Raw genomic sequence first — 24,754 nt, forward strand, 5'->3', positions numbered from 1 at the left:
CTACTTTATCCTTTCTTAGAGTCTCTCATAAGGTGTTTAATTGGATTTTTTTCTGAAAAACATGAGTGCCATTCAATTGTTACTCTTTCTTCCTAGAAAACAGATTCAGTTATTGTTTGCAATTAGCTTGCCTTCAAGTTATACACAACTCTTTTACCGAGTTGAATGAGAAAAAATAACTAAATGAGCTACATACAGAATGAGCATCTTTATTTGCTGAGAATTCTCAGAGCAGTATTTTTTTTTAAACTTCTTCCCAGATTCAAAGCATTTAAATATGAACTTATGGACAAATTAAAACACAATTAAATAAATAGTTTTTAAATTTGTTATGTTGTTAGCTGCGAAGTCGTGTCCGACCCATTGCGACCCCATGGACAATGATCCTCCAGGCCTTGCTGTCCTCTACCATTCCCCAGAGTCCATTTAAGCTTGCACCTACTGCTTCAGTGACTCCATCCAGCCACCTCATTCTCTGTCGTCCCCTTCTTCTTTTGCCCTCGATCGCTCCCAGCATTAGGCTCTTCTCCAGGGAGTCCTTCCTTCTCATGAGGTGGCCAAAGTATTTGAGTTTCATCTTCAGGATCTGGCCTTCTAAGGAGCAGTCAGGGCTGATCTCCTCTAGGACTGACCGGTTTGTTCGCCTTGCAGTCCAAGGGACTCGCAAGAGTCTTCTCCAGCACCAGAGTTCAAAAGCTTCCCATTTGTAAAGCTTCCTCAGAGAGCCATTTTCAATTCTTTGACGCTCGGCCTTCCTTATGGTCCAACTTTCGCAGCCATACATTGCAACTGGGAATACCATAGCCTTGACTAAACGCACTTTTGTTGGCAGGGTGATATCTCTGCTTTTTAGGATGGTGTCTAGATTTGCCATAGCTTTCCTCCCCAGGAGCAAGCATCTTTTAATTTCTTTGCTGCAGTCCCCATCTGCAGTGATCTTGGAGCCCAAGAAAATAAAATCTGTCACTATCTCCATTTCTTCCCCATCTATTTGCCAGGAATTGAGAGGGCCGGATGCCATGATCTTCGTTTTCTTTATGTTGAGTTTCAAGCCAACTTTTGCACTCTCTTCCTTCACCCGCATCAACGGGCTCTTTAGTTCCTCTTCACTTTCTGCCATTAGAGTGGTATCATCTGCATATCTGAGGTTGTTGATATTTCTCCCTGCAATCTTGATCCTAATTTGTGAGTCCTCTAATCCCACCTTTCTCATGATGTGCTCCGCATACAAGTTAAATAGGCAATGCGACAGTATACAGCCTTGCCGTCCTTTCTCAATTTTGAACCAATCAGTGATTCCATGTTAAGTTCTCACTGTTGCTTCTTGACCTGCATATAAGTTTCTCAAGAGACAAATAAGTTGCTCTGGTATTCCCATCTCTTTAAGAACTTGCCACAGTTGGTTGTGCTCCACACAATCAATGAAGCAGAAGTAGATGTTCTTCTGGAACTCCCTAGCTTTCTCCATGATCCAGCGTATGTTGGCAATTTGGTCTCTAGTTCCTCTGCCTCTTCGAAATCCTGCCTGTACTTCTGGAAGTTCTCGGTCCACATATTGCTGGAGCCTAGCTTGTAGGATTTTGAGCATAACTTTGCTAGCATGAGAAATGAGTGCAATGGTGCGGTAGTTTGAACATTCTTTGGCATTGCCCTTCTTTGGGATTGGAATGTAAACTGACCTTTTCCGATCCTGTGGCCATTGTTGAGTTTTCCAAATTTGCTGGCATATTGAGTATAGCACTTTTACTGCATCGTCTTTTAAGATTTTGAATAGTTCAACTGGAATGCTGTCATCACCACTAGCTTTATTGTTGCTCAGTCTTCCTAAGGCCCATTTGACTTCACATTCCAGGATGTCTGGCTCCAGGTCAGTAAGTACCCCATTGTGGTTATCAGGGATGTTAAGCTCGCTCTTGTATAGTTCTTCTGTATAATTTTGCCACCTTTTAAAAATCTCTTCTGCTTCTGTGAGGTCCCTACCATTTTGGTCCCTTATCATACCCATCTTTGCATGAAATGTTCTCTTCATATCTCCAATTTTCTTGAAAAGATCTCTGGTCCTCCCCATTCCATTGTTTTCTTCTATTTGTTTGCACTGTTCATTTAAGAAGGCATTCTTATCTCTTTTAGCTTTTCTCTGGAATTCTGCATTCAATTGGGTGTATCTTTCTCTTTCTCCCTTGCCTTTCACTTCCCTTCTCTCCTTATCTATTTGTAAAGCTTCCTCAGAGAGCCATTTTGATTTCTTGCATTTATTTTTCTTTGGGATGGTTTTAGTTGCTACCTCTTGTACAATGTTGCGAACCTCCATCCATAGTTTTTAAATAGGTTAGCTTAAATCATTCTCCTATTCTTATTCTGTGATTTTGTTAAAATTAGTTACATTATCATGATTCAGCCCCGCATCTCTCTCTCTCTCTCTCTCTCTCTCTCTCTCTCTCTCTCTCACACACACACACACACACACAAACACAAACACAGACACGTAATGCATACTGTTTCAATCAATTCAGAAATTGTTCATGGCCTACACAGAAAACTGCTAAGAACTAGAATGAACAGATATCTTCAGGCCACTGAGTAATCCTCCTGGTACTTCAGCACTTAAACTGCTTTGGGACAGAGTTCATCCCCACAGCTTCTCAGAAAATACATTTTCTTTTTACCTCAATTTTGTCAGTTTTTGCATCTCCCCAATACAGTTTGTTTTCTTCAAGATCCAGTGCCAAGCCATTAGGCCAACCTAGAGAGGTGTTCACCAAGACCTTCCTCTCTGAGCCATCCAGATAAGCACATTCAATCTTTGGATTTTCACCCCAGTCTGTCCAGTACATATAGCTGTTGGGAACATAAAACATATACTTTATATAAGCATCTATACACTCAAAAATTCTATTTAAATGTATTGTTTCTATTCAAGTTGAATTACTACTGAGAAACTTGCTCCTATTAACTGGTATCAAAGCAGTTTTTCAATCTGTCCCTAGAGTTTGAGATCCATAAAGGAATAATAGTATCACCATGCTTGCTACTTTAAATAAGGGTACAGAAAAGACAGAAATTAACTCAGCAAGTCTACTAAATGGCAGTTTTTGAAACTTAGCTGTCTTAAATGCATTAGACTAATGTAAACTACAGACTGAAAGAACAACAAAAATTCCAATACAGAAAAATTCAGCAGCAGCAACATGACATAGGCTGGCTGTAATAAATCTGAATATCCATATGTAAATATCTGGATTTGTAGCTTAACAGCAAAGATAAGGCTACCACTTCATTTCTGTTACATTCAATAAAAGTGTGCAACACTCACCCCATCACCGGATTGAGTACTATTGCTCTGGGTTCATCTAGGTTTTCAGATATTAAGATCTTTCTTGAAGTCCCATTCAACCGTGTAACCTCAATTCGATCTGTTCCAGTGTCAGTCCAGTACAAATTTCTAGCCACCCAGTCAACTGCTATTCCATCAGGGTGATTTACTTCAGTTGTCACAAGTGTCTGAGCTCCAGATCCATCAAGAAAAGCCCGACGAATGGCTCTGACATCATCATCCGTCCAGTATATATAACCTTCAACAGGATCATAGTCTATTGCAATAGCATGCCTAATATTGTCTATCTGCAAAATAATATCAGTAAAGTCTGGCATGTCCAATGAAATCCTCCGTAAATCTGTCCTCCTGGCAAGCAAAAGCACTTCTTCAGCACCTAGAAAAGAGAATTACCCATAATAATCAGCACCTTCCACAACATAAGTTTGGAACATTCTTAGTGACAATGGAAAACAATACTTGACTTCAGAAATGTGCTGAAAAACACCGAGGGTGAGGGAGCTACACTTTAGAGATGCTCACTCCCAAACATCAATCCTCCACTAAAGTACCTTTTAATAACGTGTAAGTCTAAGAACTCATGATTTCATCAACAGGCTAGAATTCACTTATTCAGACTTACAAAGTAAGATTCTTCTACTTACATGGGTCCAATTATGACACACATTAAAGTGAAAACATACAATTAAGATTTATATAACATATAAGTGGATTATGGCTTCATTTGCTAGTTTACAAAAAGAAATCAGGTGAATATGCGTAGACATTGATGTCCCACAAAGCTGTTCTTTCAGCTAATAGCATTTTTTCAGAAGGTAAAGAATGGATACAGTTTCAGTATGCAGTACACCTTTCCAGCAAATGATATGGATGTAAGTTTAAGGATCTTTTAATCAGAAGATACATAAATATTTTCATTCTGTAATATTAGAGAGCTCTTTCAAAAATAATTTACATTATATATCAAACTAGTTACACAAACAAACAAAAACCCAACCATAGAGAATGTGCGTGTACACACTTCTAGAAAAATCAGTTGGCATTTTCAGTTAGGGTTGCACAGGGACTGAAAATGAAATAATTAAATGAAAAATTATTCCTGAAGGATAGACTAGCTTTTCAGCTAGCCAGCTTTCAGATGGCGTTACTGGATCTCAGTAAGGGTGAGATGTCAGTTTACAAAGTCATCTGTAGCCATAAAGAATGCATGTTAGATTGTAACATACTGGACACAAACTATCAACTGCTGCTCTTGCTCAGGATTCCGCACCCCCCTCCTTCCTTCAGGCCTGCTGTGAAGGAGCCTCTAACAGCCCCTGACTGAGGGGTGGGGTGTTTCGAAGAGCAACTCAGGTTAGTCTGTGGGCATGGGTGTGCTTTCCTTTTGTGTGGGGGGGGAGCTTTTCCCCCTTCTGCCTAACCGTTGGCTGATAGGGAGACCACAGAAAAGCCCCTTCTCACTTAAAATACTGCTGTGGCCAAATCACTGCTCGAGGGCAGATGCAGCCAAGCCATGCATATCTCTTCCCCGCAACTCTCTGAACATTTGAGGCCTACTGCATAAGGGATCCTCAGACCCCACCTGGAGGTTGGCATCCCTAAACCTCAGTGGAGTACAATGCTACAGAGTCACCTGTCTAAAGCAGCTGTTTTTGCCCGGGGAACTGATCTTTATAGTCTGGAAGATGAGCAGCAATTCCAGGAGATTTCCAAGCCCCACCTGGAGGTTGGCTATCCCTGGTCTGGAAATATTCCTTGAGGGTTGGAAGTGGGGCCTCCACATAATGCCTCCACAGCCACCTAGCCAGCCATATAACCCCTCTGACCTATTACAGGTCAAGAAAACATTGCAGAGAGAAGGTAAGGTTGCCAGATTGGTGTAGAGTCACACTCTGGAATTCCACACTATCCAGATCTGCATAAACCTGATGAGAGTCAAGACTACTATGCACAGAAAGTCCTTCTCTTAGGGTTGCCAATTTCTAACTGAAAGACTAAACCTACACCAAGTCATGAGCTAGTGCCCGTTGCATTACAGAATGCAACAGGCTTTACTACTAGTTAAGAATTAAAGTAAATAAAATGGCTCAAAGCAAACGTAGCCAAAGGTCATACTTCAATAAGAAGTCAGAAGAAAAAGTTTATTTACTTTTCTTACCTATAAACAGCAAATGCATTCATTTTGAAAGCAATGTGGAAAAATGAATTCAATATTACAACCGACAGCTAAATATGAAGTTCTGTTTAATATTATAAACTATGGTTTCTGAACATCTGCAAAGAAAATAAGTCAGTGACCTATTGTAATAAAATACAGATGGCAGAGAAAGAAGTATAATGTGACTCCTCTTTTTATTAAGAAGAATAGTTAAGAGTTATCCATTTGGGATAAGCTATACAAACTAAGACAACTAATTTGAATAATTAATTCAATTTGTAACTTGGATCTTTACAGAAATAGAAAACTATTGAAAAAGATTAGTGTATGAGACACTATGATGAAGGATGAGTGAAACTAGCACTGATGTTGCCACTAACATTGGTACATGTTTCCCCGAAAATAAGACACGGTCTTATGTTTTCTCAAGAAGACACACTGACTTATTTTCAGGGGGTGTCTTATTGGTATTTAGAAAAGTCAGTGCCATCAACAAAGGTCTTTGTGTTGGGTGAGAGAGATCCACAGACTGTTGCTGGTCAGTGCTGGGGAGTAGCAGCTTTACTGGTGTTTGTGGGGGGTGAGAGTAACTGGCGTGGCCAGCGCCGTGGCATGGAGGGGTGGAGTACTGATGCTGGTGGTGCGCCAGCTGGCGCCAACCCACAGGTGCAGAGCTATGTGCCCGTGGGTGGATGCCAGCTGGCGTGCTGGTGCCGGCTCTGCTCCTCCCACCAGGAAAGCAACCTCCAAAAGGGCCTGGGGAGGGAAGTGAGTACACGGTGGGCGAAGGGGGGGAGAAAAGTGGGGTGGGGGTGGAAATGTGCCGGGTGTGCTCGGGGCTGGCGCCCGAGAGGATGCCTGGGTGGCTGCAGGTGCCCAAGTCTTCCGCTGAGCATCAGCTGGCATATTGCTGCTCGTCATCCCTGGTTATAAAAACGCCCTCCTTGCTTCTCCTGCTCTGGCTGCTGGGAGCATGCCGGGATCGCTGCCGCTGCACCAAGAAGAAGGTGGCGCGCGCTGGAATCTGCCACGTGGGAGCGAGGGCGGGCAGCTCTTCCCTTTGTCTCTTCTTGGCTGGGCTTTTCTACCCCCTCCTTTGAAGAGAGGAGAAACACCTCCAAGTCAGGGCAGATTCCCAGTCCGGCACCCTCCCAACCCTACCACAGACTGTTGCTGGTTGGTACTGGGAGAAAAAGACCCACAGTGCTGAGTAAAACAGTAGCCACAGCTTTACTTTTATGTCGTATAGTGCAAACACTTAGAAATCCTGCTACAGCTTATTTTATGGGTATATTTTATTTTCAGGGAAACACAGTAGTTGCTGGGTCTAAATTCTATGACTCCAACCTGCCACCTGATGGGAATGAAGAATTGTTAACACCCGGGTCTCCCCATTGGACCCCTGTCGAAGAAAATGAAATCAGGGAACTCATTTCCAAACTCCTACATGGCAAGGTGCCTGGCCCTGATGGTTTGCCATCAGAAATCTTTCAAAAATTTGCCAACTACTGGGCCCCTCTCTTTGCTTCTCTTTTTACCAAAATAAATTTCAGTGGTTCCATTCCTGCCTCCTGGAAAGAATCGGTAGTCGTCCCGATTTTCAAAAAAGGTAACCCAAACCTCCCAGCCAACTACAGACCTATCAGCCTCCTTTCTGTCCCTGGAAAAATCTATGCCAGCCATCTTAGATCCAAATTAGTGGAGTGGTCAGCTACCAAGGTGGGGCCAGAACAGATCGCTTTATGATGGGAAGGTCCACTCTCGATCATACCCTGACCCTCTACGATCAAGTGGCAAAATACACCCGTGCCTTTCTCGATCTGCAAGCCGTTTTTGACTCCATCCCCAGAACTCGATTATGGGAATAGACTCTAGGCTTTTGTATCTTATTCGTAACCTTCACACAAATACTGGCTGCCGAATCCGCGATCCTTGGGATGGGAAACTTTCTGACAGAATACCTGCCAATAAAGGTGTTAAACAGGGCTGTGTTTTAGCCCCACATCTATTCAAGCTGTATGTATCTGACGTGGCCAAAAATTTCACAGGAATCCGTTGCTACACTCCAATGCTGGGAAGCACTCCAGTCCCCCCCTCTTGTACGCGGACGACGCGGTCTTCCTCTCTTGTACCAAGGTTTGCCTACAAACCCTTCTCCAAGTCTTCTCAAACTACTGCAATCAAAATCAACTCTGGATCAACTTCACCAAATCTAAAATAGTTGTATTTTCCAAATCCAGGAAGCTCACCAAGTGGAAAATAAATGAACATTCCATCGAGCAAGTGCACCTCTTTAAATATTTAGGAGTCCATTTTCACCACTCTCTGAAATGGGCCCTACATAGGAACCAAATATCAACCTGCACAAATTTCAAGGCAAATGCAATAGCGAGATTCTATTTTACTAAGGGAGGTCAAAACCTCCCTGCTGCTATTAAGATCTTTCAAACCATGCTGATTTCAAAACTCCTCTATGGCATACCAGTATGGGGCATAGACCTCCCTGCAGGAGTAGAGAGGCTGCAATCCGCCTTCCTTCGCCGTTTATTGGGCCTCCCCAAATGCATCTCTGCCCTCACAATATACTTGGAGACCAGCGTTACCCAACTGGCCACTCTACCCTGGCTCCGTATCTTTAAATACTGGCTCCGCCTGAACTTTAGAGCCCAAGCTGGGAGTCTCGTCTACCTTATGCTGTCTGATAAGTTTATATCACCCTGGTTCGTGAAGATTAACAACAAACTAAAGTCTATAGGCCTGTCTATTGAGCTTTTAGAAAACCTTGAAGAGAACCAAGCTTACAATATCATCAGGCAATGAATCCTGGATATTGACTATCAGAACACTATCACTGGAGCACGTAGAACATGCTCTCCCATCTTTTTTGAAATCTATCCCTCAGGAAGAAGGATCATGGAGTACTTTACATCTTTAAAATTGCCTTCCTTGAAGCGATTTTTTATGCTAGCAAGGCTGAACCTCCTACCAACAGCAGTGACTAAAGGTCAGTACGCTAAAATCCAATATACCAACAGACTCTGCCCATGTCCTGCAAAGAAACCTGAGTCAGTGGAACACGTTCTCCTCTTCTGTGAGCAACATAACCATCTCAGAGAACGGTACATATTTCCTCTTGTGAAGGCAAGCAAGACTCACAGTCCTGCAACAATAGTGCACTTTCTCCTATCAGATCATAACCCTCAAATAATTGAAGGCATTGCAAAATTCCTTCATAGGATTTTCTCCAAGTGACCAGGGATCTGAACCACCTTGTCTTTTGTATAAATGTTTTATTATTATTATGATTATGCCAATAAAGGTATTTGATTGATTTATTGAATTCACCAAACATAGGCCTTTTCATATCACCTCTCTTTGTACATACATACTCCCATTCAAAGAGCCCTTTTTAGAAATTTACAATCAATCTATACAGCTAAAGACACATGCAGATTCTATTTTCTACCAAGGCAATGAACTTAAGCCCCATGCAATTCACGTTATGGATTTTGGACAGTGGAAGCAATGAGTCGATCTGCAGATTACTAGGCTACTACATCAGAAACCTCCTCAGAAAGCCCCAGAAAGTGTGAATATCCTTAGAAGGAAAAACTAAAATGAGGTAACAGTTCTGGGGAAAGTTGCTGATGTAGACAAATGAAATTTCCAAGATTACATTCAACTATGATCATCACAGCACATACTTACAAAGTTTGTCAATGTAATTTAAAATCTGTAAATGTCACAAACTTAAAGAATGAACCTGCAAGTTACATTAATGTATTTTAAAATTAATAGCGTCACAGTTACCATAGTAGGAGCTACTGAAACTAAAAGAGGGCACAAATTGTCCATTTTTTCAGGGGCAGGTAGAGAGTGCAACACCAAAATTTTATTCAGACATGCACTTTTGTTCTAGCGCCTGACTCCCTTCTAGCCTTCTGCATTTCCTGTATACAGGTTTGGACAAAATATAAACATATCTCTTTAATTTAATTTTTAAACAATCAATAATTTACCTGAGAAGCACTGAAAAAACAAGCTGATTTGTGAAACACTTTAAAGCTAATTACTAAGCAGACAGAAAATGCTATGGGAACACTCGTCTCCAATTTTAGGCAGCAAGAAAGGCACATCTGAAGCCTGACTCATCATGAACTCAGACAGCTGGGTCTAGCTGCTGTTGCTCTGACCTCAGTTTTCTAAGACAACAAACACTAGAATCACACCACATCCAGCAATGGTGAGGCTGAAGAAAAAACACTGCACAAACTGCACCAAAAGAAGAGGTGACTGCTTTCTTCATCAAGAACGCATTTGCAAAAGAGTAAAACGAGAACAAGCTAAAGAATTTCTAACAAGTAATGCATATTTTTACATATGAAGTAGAAGAGTTGGTTCTTATATGAATTCCAAACACATATTGCCATTTAAATTGTATCTGAAATACAGACTAGGAATTCACCATGCTGCCCCATAATAGACCCATTACTGAATTCCAAAGCATAACGTGTTCCTTTCCTTAAGTATTACATGTCTATATCCATTTTCATCCAGGGGCTTGGTAAAATGAATATATGCAAACAGTTCAGCATTTGCTGAATTCAGAGAAATTCATGTTTCTATGACTAGCAAAAAGATTTCACACTAACAGTGCTGTATACTGTGCTAATGCAAAGCTGCAATGTCATTTCCATATCACAAATACAACTAGTTTTATGTAGGGTTGGCTGCTCCATGTTGGGAAATACCTGGAGTTTTGGGGATGAGCCTAAGGAGGGAAATGTTTGGAGACAGGAGGGACTTCAGTGGGGTACAATAGAGTTCACTTTCCAAAGCAGCAATTTTCTCCAGGTGAACTAAACTCACATGGGCCCATTATGCACGGGGGGCATAACGCACATTCGGAGTGGAATGGCGGCGACTAAAATCACCGATAACGCACGGAGCCGGCTGCAACCGGCCGCAGCTTCGGTGCATGCCACCGAAAAAGCCGCGTTCACGAAACGCGGAAGAAAGCGCAGCTTCCGGGTAACTGGGGCGCAACCAGAAGCGGCGCCGGGATCGCTGCGTGCATAATCGGTTACTCTGGGTTTTGCCGCCGTCGCGCCCCGCCCCGTGCATAACCGGTGTGCGTCGCGTCTTCCCCTTCCGCGTTTTCCATGTGACCCGAAATCGCCGTTTCGGCGGCCGTGCATAATGGGCCTTGGAGAGAAATTGTAATGGCAGGAGCTGTCATGTTTCCTGAAAGCTGCCAAACCTAATTGTAAGCAATACTGCTAGAAAAACAACAACACTAAAATTCTTACAGTGCAATCCTAAACAGAGTTACTCCAGTCTAAAACCACTGAAATCCATGGACTTAGATTGAAATAACTTTTCTCTGGATTGCACTGTCAGGCCCCCAAAAATTTACCCACATCTGGCTGCAGAGCTGAAGGCACTTGAAGGTCATCTAATCCACCACCAAGTACAACTGACTACATATTTTAAAAGCCCTTAAAATATTAGCTCATATCATATCCAGATGGTTCAAGTAAGGCAGCTCTCAGTTCCTCTCATGGAAGAACAATTTCTCCAAAACTCTAAGACCACTAGCCAATTGGTGCTGGAAAATGTCTTCTTCAGCCAAAGAGAGAATCCAAGGCATCATGCACTTGGTTTTTGAAAGTTTCTCTCATCAACCATTTGCCAGAAAAAACAAGGAAAGGAATGTATATATAAGATCATATGATTTGCTCATTTAGCAAGAAAAAAATTGTACCAATCCCTTATGATTAAAAAGGAGTGCAAGAAATCTATCTATTTGTTTTCTGTGCAGAGGCAGCTTAGAAAAGTTCTTAAGGTATGTACTAATTTCCTTTGCCTCCCCCATTCCTGCCCAATATCTAGCTTGTGTTTTTTCCCTTTTCTTAAAAATTCAGTTTTCAAAGAGGCTGACAAAAGGTCTAACATCATAAAAACCTATGTATTTTAATAAACACCAGGAACACTTGCTAAACTATAACCAATTGTGAAAGGAAAATAAATGCAGAGAACAGAAGTGTTAGTCCATTTATCCTGAACCCCTAAGTCCTATATTCTCATTTTGTAGTTAACAAGAAGCCACGCAGAAAGCAGACAAAAAAAAAAGGTTTATGTTGGCATTTGACAGTTTGTAACTGAGGTGCTATTCCCTTTAATCCATTAGGTTTATATTTTAAATGCCCACGTTAAGTGCGGCATTTTCCGAGACTGTTGTTTTGTGCTACTGTTATTAAAAATTCATGTTTCAGCTCTGAAAATAGCAGCTGCATTCTATTTGCAAAATTAACTTCAATCAGAGTTGACAGCAGCAAAACAGCCCATCTCACCGGCTCAACAAGAGCTGTTTTTCATTCTCAGCCTTGGCCCACTTCACATTTGACAAGTGACAAGACATCTATAATACAGTAACAAATGCTCCAATTTATTCACCCAACCTAAACAAATGTAGACAGCACTGGTTGCCTTTGCTAATCCATGCCAGAAAATGCCATGCTATTCCTTTCCCATTTGTCTGTCTACTAATCAGAACAGAACAATGCTCTATTGTGGGATCCTATCAAGCCCCTTCCCTACCGCCATCAGGACAAACTGCTAATTTTTAACTAGCACAGTTTTCTGGGAGTGACTTGGGCGTAGGAGAAGATTAGCAAGTCTTAACATTTAGTGATCTAGCTATTTAGAAATTAAAACAGAATAAAATAATAACATTGAGTGTAAAGCTACATTGTACTAGAGTCTTAATCAGATGTGGTACTTCTATTCAACCCAAACTTTAAAAAAAAAAACCACAGGGGAAAGTTACTATATTAGTTAATATTCTTGCCATCACTCCAAACAATAAGGTCCAGTACAATGAGGTTCAGTGTTAACTGGTCATTAACACAAGCTTTGCACAGAGAAGGTAGAAACAGATTCATTTCAGGAGGTTTCATTTCTTATGGCAGTGAACTACATGCCAAATTCCACCATTCCATTATCTGAAAGAGGAATGCAATGCCAAAATATGCTGCCACTGGCCAATAGTTTCATATTTACCCTGAGGTAAGTTACTTTGAGCTGGTGATCACACATTTGCAGCCCTTCTAAAACACTGATTTACTCTGAATATAAAAGCTGAATATGCATATTCTGTTCCTAAGAAAGAAGCATAACCTATGAATGGCAATTTCAGCTGCTACTTAAAAATAGCCAGCTTCAATGAGGAAAATCTAAGAGACCGGTTATTTAGGATTTTAAACTCAGACAAGTCTAACTTAGCTAACCCCTTCCTTTCCTTCTCAAAAATAGATTAGCTTTGTTTAAATGTACTGAACTTTCTATAAATCTGAAGGTGGGCATATTGTGTGACTGAAATTGCATATGTAGACACAGACACATATACAGATCTGGTTTCATCACTGGTCACTTCAAATATATGCAAGTCCATTGGATTTCTGTATGGAAAACAACAAAAATTGTATCTCACAACAGTCAGAAATGGCCATTATTTGGCTCTCAGGGAAGCCTGTCTTTAAGCATTGTCAAGCATTATGGTTTCACAAAGAACTTTATTTGGTATTTGCTTCCTCGCTCCCTTCCAAGATGATCACTGGAAAAATGGATAATATTTTTTGCAAATTGCTGAAAATATTTTGCATCCTTGATTAGGTAGTGAAATATTCACGACTTGAGCTGAAGAAAAGGATTCAGGATACCAGAACATAGCCAAGACAAAAAAGCAGTTTTACAATCCACTAGTGGAGAATGTCACATGAGTTGCACATAATGAGTTGCAAACACAATACAGAAGAAGAGCTGGGTTTTTTGTACCCTACTTTTTACTACCCAAAGGAGTCTAAAAACACCTTACAATCCTTCCTGTCAAGATTACTAAAAAGATTAAGACTTCTAAGTAAATGCCAGCTATGTACAAACATTATATTTGGGGGCTTTGATTCTAGAGGGAAACCCCATCTGATCTTTGAAAGATGTATCAATGATAATTCAATCTGATTCAAGAAACTCCTTACCTAATGAATTAAAGACAGACTTTGGCCACCAATGAGTTCATTAATAAGAGTAGGGATTGAAGCACATGGTTGTTGGCATAAGGCGTTGAGCCACAAAAGATGCAGAGCTTGGGAAAGAAATAATCCATAAAACTGAACCAAAAAGCCACATTCTCATGCAAAACCAGACTTCCTGTTCCCATCCCACTTTCCCCCCTTTTGACAGAAAGCCCTTAAAAGAATGTCTGACTGAACAATAGAAAGGTGCTAACGCCATATAAACAGTCACTCATTTCAGTGCCCTTAGCCAAAGTTCTAAAATGCCCGTTGGGACTGTTTCCCTTTGCCAGAAACGCAAGGTCAATATGAATTTTTTGAAAAGCTTGTTCTGAGCATTCAGCAAACCATTTCTAAAGCTGTAAAAGAACGATTTTTCAAAAGGAGTGAAAGATTGGGGGTGGGAGCCTCTTTCAGTACCTTTGAAAACATGTCAATGAGACAGACGTAAATGAAACTGCTATTTGGTTCTAAATACAAATTCACTTTGCAGTACTGTATATGCCACCTCAAAACTAACCCATAGTAAAGATTATGGGAACTAGGTTGGCCTGGAGATCCTCCGATTTTACAGTTCATTTTCAGGCAATGGAGCAAATGGCTATTTTTGAGGGTAGAGCCAGAAGTGGGAGGGATTTGGGGCAAGCATTATACTCAAATTAAAGTCCCTCCTCACCCCAAATCCCTCCCACTCCTGACTCTACCACCAATGTCTCCAGGGATTTCCCAACCCAGAGCTGGCAACCCTAACAGGAACAGAAGAAAAGAGGAATGGCCAGAAGAAAGATGCACTGGGCAGCAACAATAATGATCTGTTATGATTTGGTATACTAGATTTAGATTAGACTTGTGTGCTTTGGCCGACAAAGGGGGCGTTTGCGCCTGAAGCAGCCAGCACCGCGGTGTGTGGGGGAGGGGCAGCGCTGGTTGCACTGCACGACCTGGCACTTGCACACAGGTGCAGAGCTCTGTGCCTGCATGTGTGCACTGACTGGCGCGCCGACGCCACCCCTCTCCCCCATAACTGCAAAATCTCAAATTTGCAATGACCAATTTTCTAACATTTGATAACCGCAAGTTCGTGTCAAAATTGATCTGGAACACTTTGCCACAACCAGTAAATTTGCCTTGACTCCATTCTAACAAGATCAACAACCCCTAAACAATCAATAATGAACAACCCATAAAATTTGTGCATATTTTAACATTCAAGAACCTTACCAAGTATGAGTGTCTTCAGTAGTCATGGGGAATATTACTTTGACTAGCCTTGTAAAAAACACCTTTCATCCTTAATTTGTATATAAAGAACATGTAAAACAATATCCCAACTGTACTGCAATATTACTAGGTCTTTAAGCCAGTGGTCCCCAACCTTTTTGAGGCTGGGGACCGGCAGGGCAACTGCCCGCCCGCACGGCTGGGCCGCGCATGTGCAATTTCAGCCACGCATGCGCCATTTCGGCCGCACATGGCCCATGTGTGCATGTGCGGCCCAGCCGTGCATGCGCAATGCGCGGGTGCAGCCCTGATTCCCTCTCCCCGCCCTCCTGCAGTAAGAAGCGTCCTGGGCCGCAAGCTTGCGGCCTGGGAAGTTTTTTACTGCGGGGGGGGCGGGGAGAGGGAGCCGTGGCCTGGCACCAAGGCCTTCGCGACTTGGCGCCGGGCCGCGGGCCGCGGGTTGGGGACCACTGCTTTAAGCCACTGATAACCCCTCCCCTCATTTTCCCCATTATTTAACATCAGTACCCTCTCTCAAATCAATACATTTTGAAGATTTCTCCTTCTGATATGTTTTATGAAATCACTGTTCTTCAAAATGTGTTAAACATCTTAACAGACCAAAAAAAATTCTGGTATCAACTGTTTTATTGAAGAAACGAAAATGTATAGTATTCTATATGCAGGTTAACCAATAGGGAGATTTTGATAGCTAATAAATGATCATCGCTCCATATAATACATTACAAAGGGATTTGAAAATAAAAGAGCATTGACACACATTTTTAAAATCAGTCTGCAAAAATACAGAAGCAATGACAGGAGCTATATGAACTCATCTTAGAGATACTTAGTTCTTGCTCTCATAATATCAAGCATGATGATGGTCACATCTGTCCCCCACTATACTTTAAGCTATACTAGCATGGTGATTCATAAACAACTTCTACAGATTTGGGCGTGTGTGTGTGTGCGGGAGGAGGGTCTAAGCTCCTAAATTAACTGAAATACAAACAAAAAGCCCTCTGCTCCCCATTCCCCATTTGGAGAGTGATTTCCCTGTGGAGAGTCAAACCAGACTGGCAAGAAAAGCACAAACAGAAGCTATTGCTGAATCCTTTATATAGACAAAAATTAGAAGTCTAAAACTGTCTCTTTTATTCATGTATTCCATCAAGCAAAAGGTATTCCATTCAAGCAGTGATCCATTAAACTTTTACCTGCTTTGCAGGTCCTGCCATCTTCTTCCAGCTGGACACCAGTGGGACAGTTACAACTGTAAAAAGGATCTCGTGGAGACAACAGGCACAAATGGGAACAGCCACCATTGTTATGTTCACAGGGTGTATGAACTTTAAGAAATGAAAAAGAAAAGCTGTTTCATACTGGAAGACAGAGAAAATTTCCTGTTCTACTACTATTAATTATTGGTATTTCCTAAATCTGTGGTAGAACGAAGAAACAAGGTGATGTTATCAATTTTAATAAATTTCTTTGTTCTACTTGTTTCACCTGACTGGTCTTCTCTGGTTTGCTTTTAAATCTAATGTGGTCATGAAGATGTAACATCTCCAATTCATGTATTTTTGGTATTCAAAATAGCATTTTCTTTTTTAAATGGCACCTAGTGAAACATGGGCCACAATTCAGGAAAGCAATTTAAACAACATATGCGCACAATTTTTTTCCTGTAAGTGTTCAAGAAGCAGTTTGGGAGAGCGCCCTGTGGAGAAGCTCCAGAACTATACAAGTGTCTCTGGATCATAACATTAAGTACAATCAGTGCAATCTTGGGCGAACGTCTTGAAACATACCCAGTAGAGGTCTAACTTTAGAGAGGTTCAGAGCTTTGACCCCCAGGCTCCTTTGGAGAGTCTCACATTTCAGACCTCAAATTCCAAACGTTTTTTAACGACCCTGGGACATGGTGGGCAGATTTCTAGACACTAACAGGAACCTTAAAATATAGGTGAAAGGAGGTACTCTCCAAAGTCAAATATTTCCTTGAGCAGCTAAGAAAATATGGCTTGATCTTGTGCATGTACAAGGAAGCATTGATTTTCACCATTCCCCAATCCCCATAGCAATATTTTAGAGTATATTTTGCACTACCATAGGAGGGAGAAATCACCCACACACATGCACAAACACTAATGTACCTGCAGAAATCTTGTTAGGATCTAACCCTTTATTTAAAGAATGTAAGCTGTAGTTACTAGTATGTACTAGTAACTACTACTCCATAGTAGGTGCATTATGCACACTGATGGCTGAACAATTGTCTAAGTTTTTTTTTAATCTCTGGAATGATTTGGACGGATTATGAGCAGAAAGGCAACATACAGCAATACAAAAGGGGCTCCAATGAAATGAAGTTTCTAGTCTATACCACCCTAGGTTATTACTGTCCTCTACATGGCTGTACTCAGAGTGGCCATACAGCGCAGAACAACTCCAATCCCAATCAAGAGACAATGGCATCTGAGCTATTTCTAGCAGATAGTATTTCCCTTTGCACTGAGTTTTTCTCACTACTGTCCAGAAATACTGTGACCTAGGGGTGGGACATTCCCTCAGCTGAGAGAAATGTGAAGAATTTAGAGAACACCACACACAACCCTATCTGGAACACTAGGACAAACTGTAGCAGTACATATACCCAGTGATTCTACAGATAGTCTTGCACCTGTTTTGCAGCTTGAGCAGATCCCAAATTCCTTTGTTTACTCGATGTATGTTTACTGTCAACCTATCCTCCCTTTTAAAAGTATAGCCAGCACTGCATACAGTGATTTGTTCAAGTCTGGACTTTATATCAAGATTCTATTAAATGTGAGTTAACACTTATGCCTGGGATAAAGGACTTCCACCACTTAGACTCAACAAACCACAATTTCCTCAATAAGACAAAGAACGCAGGTTACACATATAATGGGAAACAAGACTGAAGCATATTGCACATTTAGAAATGTGAACAGCTCAGAGCAAAAGTAGGGAACTATGTGATGTGGAAACATCACCAAACCCTAGGACATTTTCACTATTTTCTTATGGAAACCTTGGAAATTTGGGGAAAACGTCTTACAAATTTTGAAATGAATAAAAACATTTTCCAGACAAGGTTTGCTCAGAATGTTTTCTGTGCCGTATAAAGATTCTACAAGAACCTTCACTGGGTAATAATAGTTCCTGTGTGAACCCATCATATATAACACATTTTCAGAACATTCTCATGCACCATTCTACATTCTGGAAGCCTATCATGAACCAGTTAATAAATAGTAAATAAATTTGCAGACTATAAAAATGCTAATATTTTGTAAACATATAGCAGCAAAGCATTTGATGAAACCCTACTATGACTTGAGGAAATGGTGCTTAAGGGCTCATATGGACTGTTCATACTTGTACATCTTTTCATTAATGAAATATAACATATTTGATCTTTGAAGTTCATGGGTGCTGTTTTTCCTCAAAAGCCCCATTTTAAGCCACTGTACTTCTAAACATTACTTAAGTAATTACAAGTAAATACAGGAAACATACAATATGGTTGTCTCTCAGGACTCAAAACCTGGATGTCCATTGGGGAGTAGAGTGCACTCAGTATTTCCCTCCTTTTTTCTCCAGTCCTTTTGTTGCACGCATGAATAGATCTAGTCTGCCAGTCTGTCCAATAGAGGGTATCCCCAGCCAGCGTCAGTGCAAATGGGTGAGTCAGACTGCCTTCCACAACTTTTTGCCTAGATGTGGGAGAAAATTAATTAAGATTACCATAGCTATTTTGTAAACCAATATACAAAGCTAAGACATAATAGCTTAAAAGTTTCTGAAGTTTTTTTTTATTCCATAGTTCCACTGACTTCCATTAACAGTTACAATTCAAGTTACCTGAAGCAAAGAAAACCCCCTGAAACCCTTTCTAATGAATCATCAAAAAGGAAAAAGTACTCTAGCTGCAAGAGATAACTTGTATTTGGTAACCAATTACTATTCATCTTTTTCAAACCTTCAACATATATTACTTTACTCTTAATGACACTGACTAGTTCAGGTTGATTTGTTTTCAAAGTGAAATGCTATGTACATAGAATCAAATACAACAAATTCAATACACTATACAGAATACAAATCACTTGAAATGGCATCTAATCAGTAACCGAGGCAGGTAGTTGTGGCAGCATTTGCAACACATATTATTTATTTTGTTAAAATGCAATGTATTTAGTACAATTAGAAATAAAGGACAGCCATGCAAATAGCTACCTTATATTTTTCTATTACAGTTGTAAAACAATTTAAAGTCTGCAGTATAATATAAAACATAGCTTCAATTCCTATTGCAAAGAGAATTTATCAGGTTGCAAACAAAACAAGAAACATGCTCTGTACAATGTTTAACCATCTAGACAAGGGATTAATGGACAGTCTAAGAATAATGTTTTATCCTAAGAGACAGGAATGTAAGTCAAGATGAGCAGTTCTGAACTCTAAGGCTAACTGTACTATACAACTAACAGGCAAAGCCTGCTTTAAAAGCATGCTAGAAGTAACCCCCTCCCATGGGATGGTGACGGAAGTGGGGAAAGAGGGAGGAGGACACAGCATCAAAGAACGGTTTAAAAGCATACTAGGAGCCACCACTCCCCCCCCCCCAACAACAACAACCTTCAGTGCGTGTCTCCAGTGCAAGAAGACATTAAGTATGCAGGAGTGGCAAAGCAGGGGGGGGGGGAGTTGAGGAAGGCATGGCAGGCAGCAAGGCTGGGGCAGAGCACACACCGCATACCACTGCCTGTACCAAAGGTGTGAAGGGCAGTGAGCATGGCAGGGCCAGGGCAGAACATGCAGCCAGCCCCCTTGCACCTGACCAAGTCGAGGAGGGCTACATGGTCAGCAGGGCTGAGGCAAAAAGCACCTCCAAGAGGCAGTGGCAGAGGTAAGGAGGTTAGGGAATGCAGCAGGGCTGGGGGGGGGGGGAGCAGGCGGGTGGCCTTCTGGCGGCAGGATGACCATGGGCGCAGCAGGGCTGGAATGACAGGAAGGATTTCAGTGGCCATCTTCAAGGCATGAAGCCAGTGGAAGCCCCTCAATTTGAGAGTTCACAGAGAACAGAGCAAGGAAGCAGTGGGAGAAACCTCTCAACCCTGACAGCTCTTGCAGCATGGGGCATGGGGGCAATGGGATTGCCCCCAAACTGCAAGCTCTCACTGGGCTAGCTGGCCAGGGAGCTGGTGGGAGCCCATTCTGCACACCAGTAGCTCTCACCACATGGGGTACAGAGGCACCCTGAGGCCATAGCCCCAGCCAATGTGGCAACGAGCAGCTGCGTTGAAGAGTGGCAGCAGTCTTTGCCTCATGCAGAGGCTGACCAGAGCCATGGGCAAGCACATCAGAGGCAGGCAGCACTCACCATCACATGGGGAGGCCAGGGAGAATGGCGGGCCACTGGTAGAGGCAGCCATGTTCTGCATAGCACCCAGTTTTGGGAGGCCGTTCCAGTGAAGGCCAACCAGGAGGCTGTGGGCACTTTCTGACAGCACGCCGGGTCCCCTGAGTGGCTTTTGGGGGGAAGGGACCAATCAGAGGGCTGCCCCCCCAAGGGCCAATCAGAGGGCTGACACATCAAATGTGCCCTGCACATTTTATTATATATGTTGGTGATGATGATGATGATTCATGGTTAATGTACTTGTTCACTGTGTTAGACTCAGGGCTTTTGTCAATGATACATACTGCATTTGTAGATCCTGAAACTTGGGCTGTAACTTGAGGCTGCTGTGTGACAGGAATTCATCGTTTGCTAAATAATATTATACTCTGAACAGCAAACATGTTAATAGGATTCATGTACTAACAAAGACATAAAGAAATAAGAAATGCCACTGTTCAAAAATGTATTCAGACAAAATACGCTGCAAACAGCAACCAACAATAATGATGTAGTGTTCTAATTTTCACAAATTTTAATTTTCCCAAAATAATGCACATTTTTGGTGAAATAACGACTTTAGCCAAACAGCTAACCAAACTGCATGAAAGGTGGCAAAATGTCTTTTTATCATCAGTTCCTGAACACTATAGAGGCAATTCACAGCAGTATACAACCCTCTTAAAACTTGATTTCTTATGGCTTCAGTAAACTGTGCAAGCAGGGATGGGCATGAACCTAAACATTCTGGTTCAATTCAGGGTTCAAGGTGGCCCCAAACAGAGCCAAAAATGCCATGAATTGAACTGGCCAGTTCAAGTCATTGCCAGGAAAAGGTTTGTGTGTGTGTAAGGGGGGAAGATCACCCAAGAAGGATTAGATATCTATCAATGGGGGGAATGAAACAGATGGATTAAATGGTTGCCAGCCATTTCAACCTTACAGTAGGATTGGGATGCCCATCAGGCTGAAATGGCTGTGAGTCATTTCACCGGTCTGTTTTGCTCCCTGACTGCCATTCAGTGAAACTCCCATGCTTGGCAACAATACATACAATTGGTTTCACAAAGTGTATAGAAGATCACCATCTTATTACAACTGCATTTAACCAGGGCCTATGCAATTCAAACCTAATCCAGTGCTACAGTGTACATGACCACAATTTCTACTGTGTCCTTTTTATTATTTGACAATATGTACTGTATATGTCCAGAGCCTCTTGTGGCGCAGAGTGGTAAGGCAGCCGCCTGAAAGCTTTGCCCATGAGGTTGGGAGTTCAATCCCAGCAGCCGGCTCAAGGTTGACTCAGCCTTCCATCCTTCCGAGGTCGGTAAAATGAGTACCCAGCTTGCTGGGGGGTAAACGGTAATGACTGGGGAAGGCACTGGCAAACCACCCCATATTGAGTCTGCCATGAAAACGCTAGAGGGCGTCACCCCAAGGGTCAGACATGACTCGGTGCTTGCACAGGGGATACCTTTACCTTTACCTTACTGTATATGTCCAGAGCCTGTGTATTTTACAATTTTGTATGCTTATATGTATTCCTGACCAAGAAGGTTGTGCACTGTGACATGTTTGATCTAGATCATTTGGTTCATACTTGTAAATATTAGAATTGATTCTGTACTGAAGCTATTATTGTTTTTAACTTTTATTACAAGTGGTGGGGTCCCACGGTAGAGGCAGCCACATTCTGCATAGCACTCAGTGTGGGAGGGCTGTTCCAGTGATGCTAAGGGTTCTGGTAATTACCTTTAAGGCCAAATGTGGTCAGGGCCCAGTGTACATGAGGGACAGCCTCCCTGCCTATGCCCCTCAAAGAGATTTATGCTCCACAACCACCAACTCACTAATGATCCCTGGCCCTAAAAAAGCCCGTCTGGCCTCAAGCAGGGCCAGAGCCTTCTATGTTCTGGCCCCCACCTGGTGGAACAAGCTCCCAGAGATCAGGGCCCTGACGGAGCTAAAACAGTTCCACAGGGCCTGCAAAAGGGAGCTCTTCCACCAGGCATTTGGTTGGACTGAGCAATACCAGCAACATCTACAGGGCCCCTGCTCCCTCCCTCCCAAAAATCCACTTATGTGTTCTGTCCCTGAAGTTACCTCTGTTAAAGTTATTAATGCTTATTATTATTGTTGTTGTAGTTATTAAGATGTTATGGAAAACATGTAAAAGAAGGTAAAAGGAGAGATAATTCCTCTTGGTTTTGCTATTCAAAACTGTACTCCCTTACTTTGTTATTAGCATTGCAAAAGGCAAAAACAATACTCTTTAAACACACACATTTTTCTATAAAAGGCTAACAGCAGAGAAGCCAGTTTTGATAAGTGAAACTGATGGTTTAAGACTTTTTCCCCCACACAGCCCCTATATAGACCAGGGATGCACAAACCTGCAATTTTTGTTTTGCTAGGCAGATAAAGGAAGCTTCAAGAAGTCACAGTAAAAGTAGTGCATTCCAAGCAGGCCAGCATCCAAAGCTGGGAAAGTAATTTATCCTAAGAAGCAATGGAGGTAATAGGATGAGGGGCTGTTTCCAAAGAAATCCTCATTGAGATATAGTAATGCAGGTGCTGTTTTAATTTACTGCCAAGGCACCAAAATATCCATAAGCTGGTCCTAAAATCAACAGGAAAGTATGCATGAGGCTATGATTAGTCCCCTCATTATGGCAGTTCTCGTACCTGTGGCTTTTTGGGACCACATGGACTCTATAAAGCCCAAGGAACCCTAGGTTTGGCAGCCTTCGGATGGGGCCTGGAGATCTTCTGGGGCCATTCCGCACAAAGGGCAATGTGGCTAAATCTGTGCGCTATTGAAAAGAGCTGCAGGCAAAATTGGCAGGTCTCGGTAACGCACACAGGCGTTTCTAGAGAAAAAAGGCTCTCCCACTAGCGCATTTCTCGTAACGCACAAGTTTCCGGTCTTGCCGAAATTGCAATAGGGGAGGCGATATTTTTCCACGCTTCCTCCTGCCCCTTAACAGCCAATTAACTGTTGTGCTCGTGTTTCCCTTTAAGAACTCTTTTTTAAAAACCTGAAAACACCTGTACCAACGCATATTCGTTCCTTCAATGTATCAGAAAGACCTTTTCTGCAGGCGTAGGAGCTGGTGCTTAATCGTTTACAGGCTCCTCAAGTTAAAAAAAAAGTCCCCCCTCATGGGCGAGATTTGTGGCCGAAATTATGGGCAGTGTCGAACAAGGGGCTGTATTGTGCTTGGAAACTTTAAAGAAACTTGCAGTAGGGAACTTTGTTTAACTTTTTATCACTTCTGTGGAGGGACTTTAGCCGGAGAAGCCTCTGAGAAGCCTTGCTCGTTCGTTGATTTCCCCATCTAAGGAAAAAAAAATTGGCGATCACTTCGCTGGAAGTTCGGCAGTGAGAGCGGGGGAGGGACATTCTTTCTGCCGCTACATTGAGAACGCACCTGCCTTTCGCTGATGTGTTGCAGCTTGTGCGCAGAAGTGTAGTGGTTTTCTCAGGGGGAATCCACTTTTCCCGATTTCCCGAAAAGCGCTACAACGAAGTGCTTTTTGCAGGAGTGTTGCAGATTGTGTGCGATGTCATGCGGAACCTTGAATTAGTAGCGTTTACCAAAGGTAAGACTTCTGTTACATTTATGTCGTGTGGAATGGCCCCTGGTATTACAAGTCTCAAGATGATAGAATATAGCTGCTTTGGAGGGTAGTCTCTATGGCAATATACCCCACCGAGGTCCAATTCTTTTCCAAATCCTGTCCTTCCTACGTTCCACCCCCTAAAACTCCAGATATTTCCCAACCCACAGCTGGCAACCCTAGCATAGCCTCTCTTGGTCAAAAATTGTACTTGCTCCCTCCTGGTAATATCCAAAGTCATTAGCATCAAAAATAATGAATTATATATAGATTAGATTCTTGTAACAGGGGAAAGAAAACATACCTGAAGGAGCCATCCAGATTTGCTCTGTGAATGAAACTCAGTTTTGCATCAGCCCAGTAAAGCTTCTGTTCCTCAAGATCTATGGTGAGTCCATTAGGCCAGTAAATGTCAATATCCACGATTATTTCGCGAACACTGCTGTCCATTCCAGCACGTTCTATTCTAGGGGTCTCCCCCCAGTCTGTCCAATACATGTATCTAAAATTATGGAAAAAATGTGTCAGATTATCAATCTAAAGAAAAAAATTGTACCAAAACACCTTTTAACAAACCCTACCACATTGTGCCTCTGAAGATTTTATATTTAACTGACTACAAAAAACCATGTTGCCTCCCTTGCATAAAAAGTGAGAAAACAATGGCCTACTTCAATTTAGACCGTGTACTAGCAAAATAGCAATTTGATTAGGCACTATTGTAATATGCTAGCAAAGGTTTCATAAATCACAAGCTGTATATGACAGTTAATGTACAACTTATTTTAGCTGAATAAAACAAAGTCTTCTTTGCAACACAATGACTATTGCCACTCGACAAATCAGTTTCCTTTGAGAGGAAGATGGGTTAAAATAAGGTAAATAAATAAGTGGCATAATAACGGCTTTTATAG

At 41.9% G+C, this 24,754-nt stretch overlaps 1 protein-coding gene across 2 annotated transcripts in view; it reads right to left on the reverse strand.

Annotated features, from left to right (window-relative positions):
- The window catches only part of LRP5 (LDL receptor related protein 5), a 173,816-nt gene that overhangs the window by 77,583 nt on the left and 71,479 nt on the right, over window positions 1–24,754 (reverse strand). For both annotated transcript variants that reach the window (XM_077321300.1, XM_077321301.1), the window contains exons 3-7: window positions 24,145–24,342; window positions 18,332–18,528; window positions 16,006–16,137; window positions 3,314–3,710; window positions 2,667–2,838 (exon numbers count right to left, since the gene is read on the reverse strand). In XM_077321300.1, coding sequence (XP_077177415.1) covers window positions 2,667–2,838; window positions 3,314–3,710; window positions 16,006–16,137; window positions 18,332–18,528; window positions 24,145–24,342 — 1,096 coding nt within the window. The remainder of the gene's footprint in view (window positions 1–2,666; window positions 2,839–3,313; window positions 3,711–16,005; window positions 16,138–18,331; window positions 18,529–24,144; window positions 24,343–24,754) is intronic.

This window comes from Paroedura picta, chromosome 2 (assembly GCF_049243985.1).
Source record: "Paroedura picta isolate Pp20150507F chromosome 2, Ppicta_v3.0, whole genome shotgun sequence".
NCBI lineage: Eukaryota > Metazoa > Chordata > Lepidosauria > Squamata > Gekkonidae > Paroedura > Paroedura picta.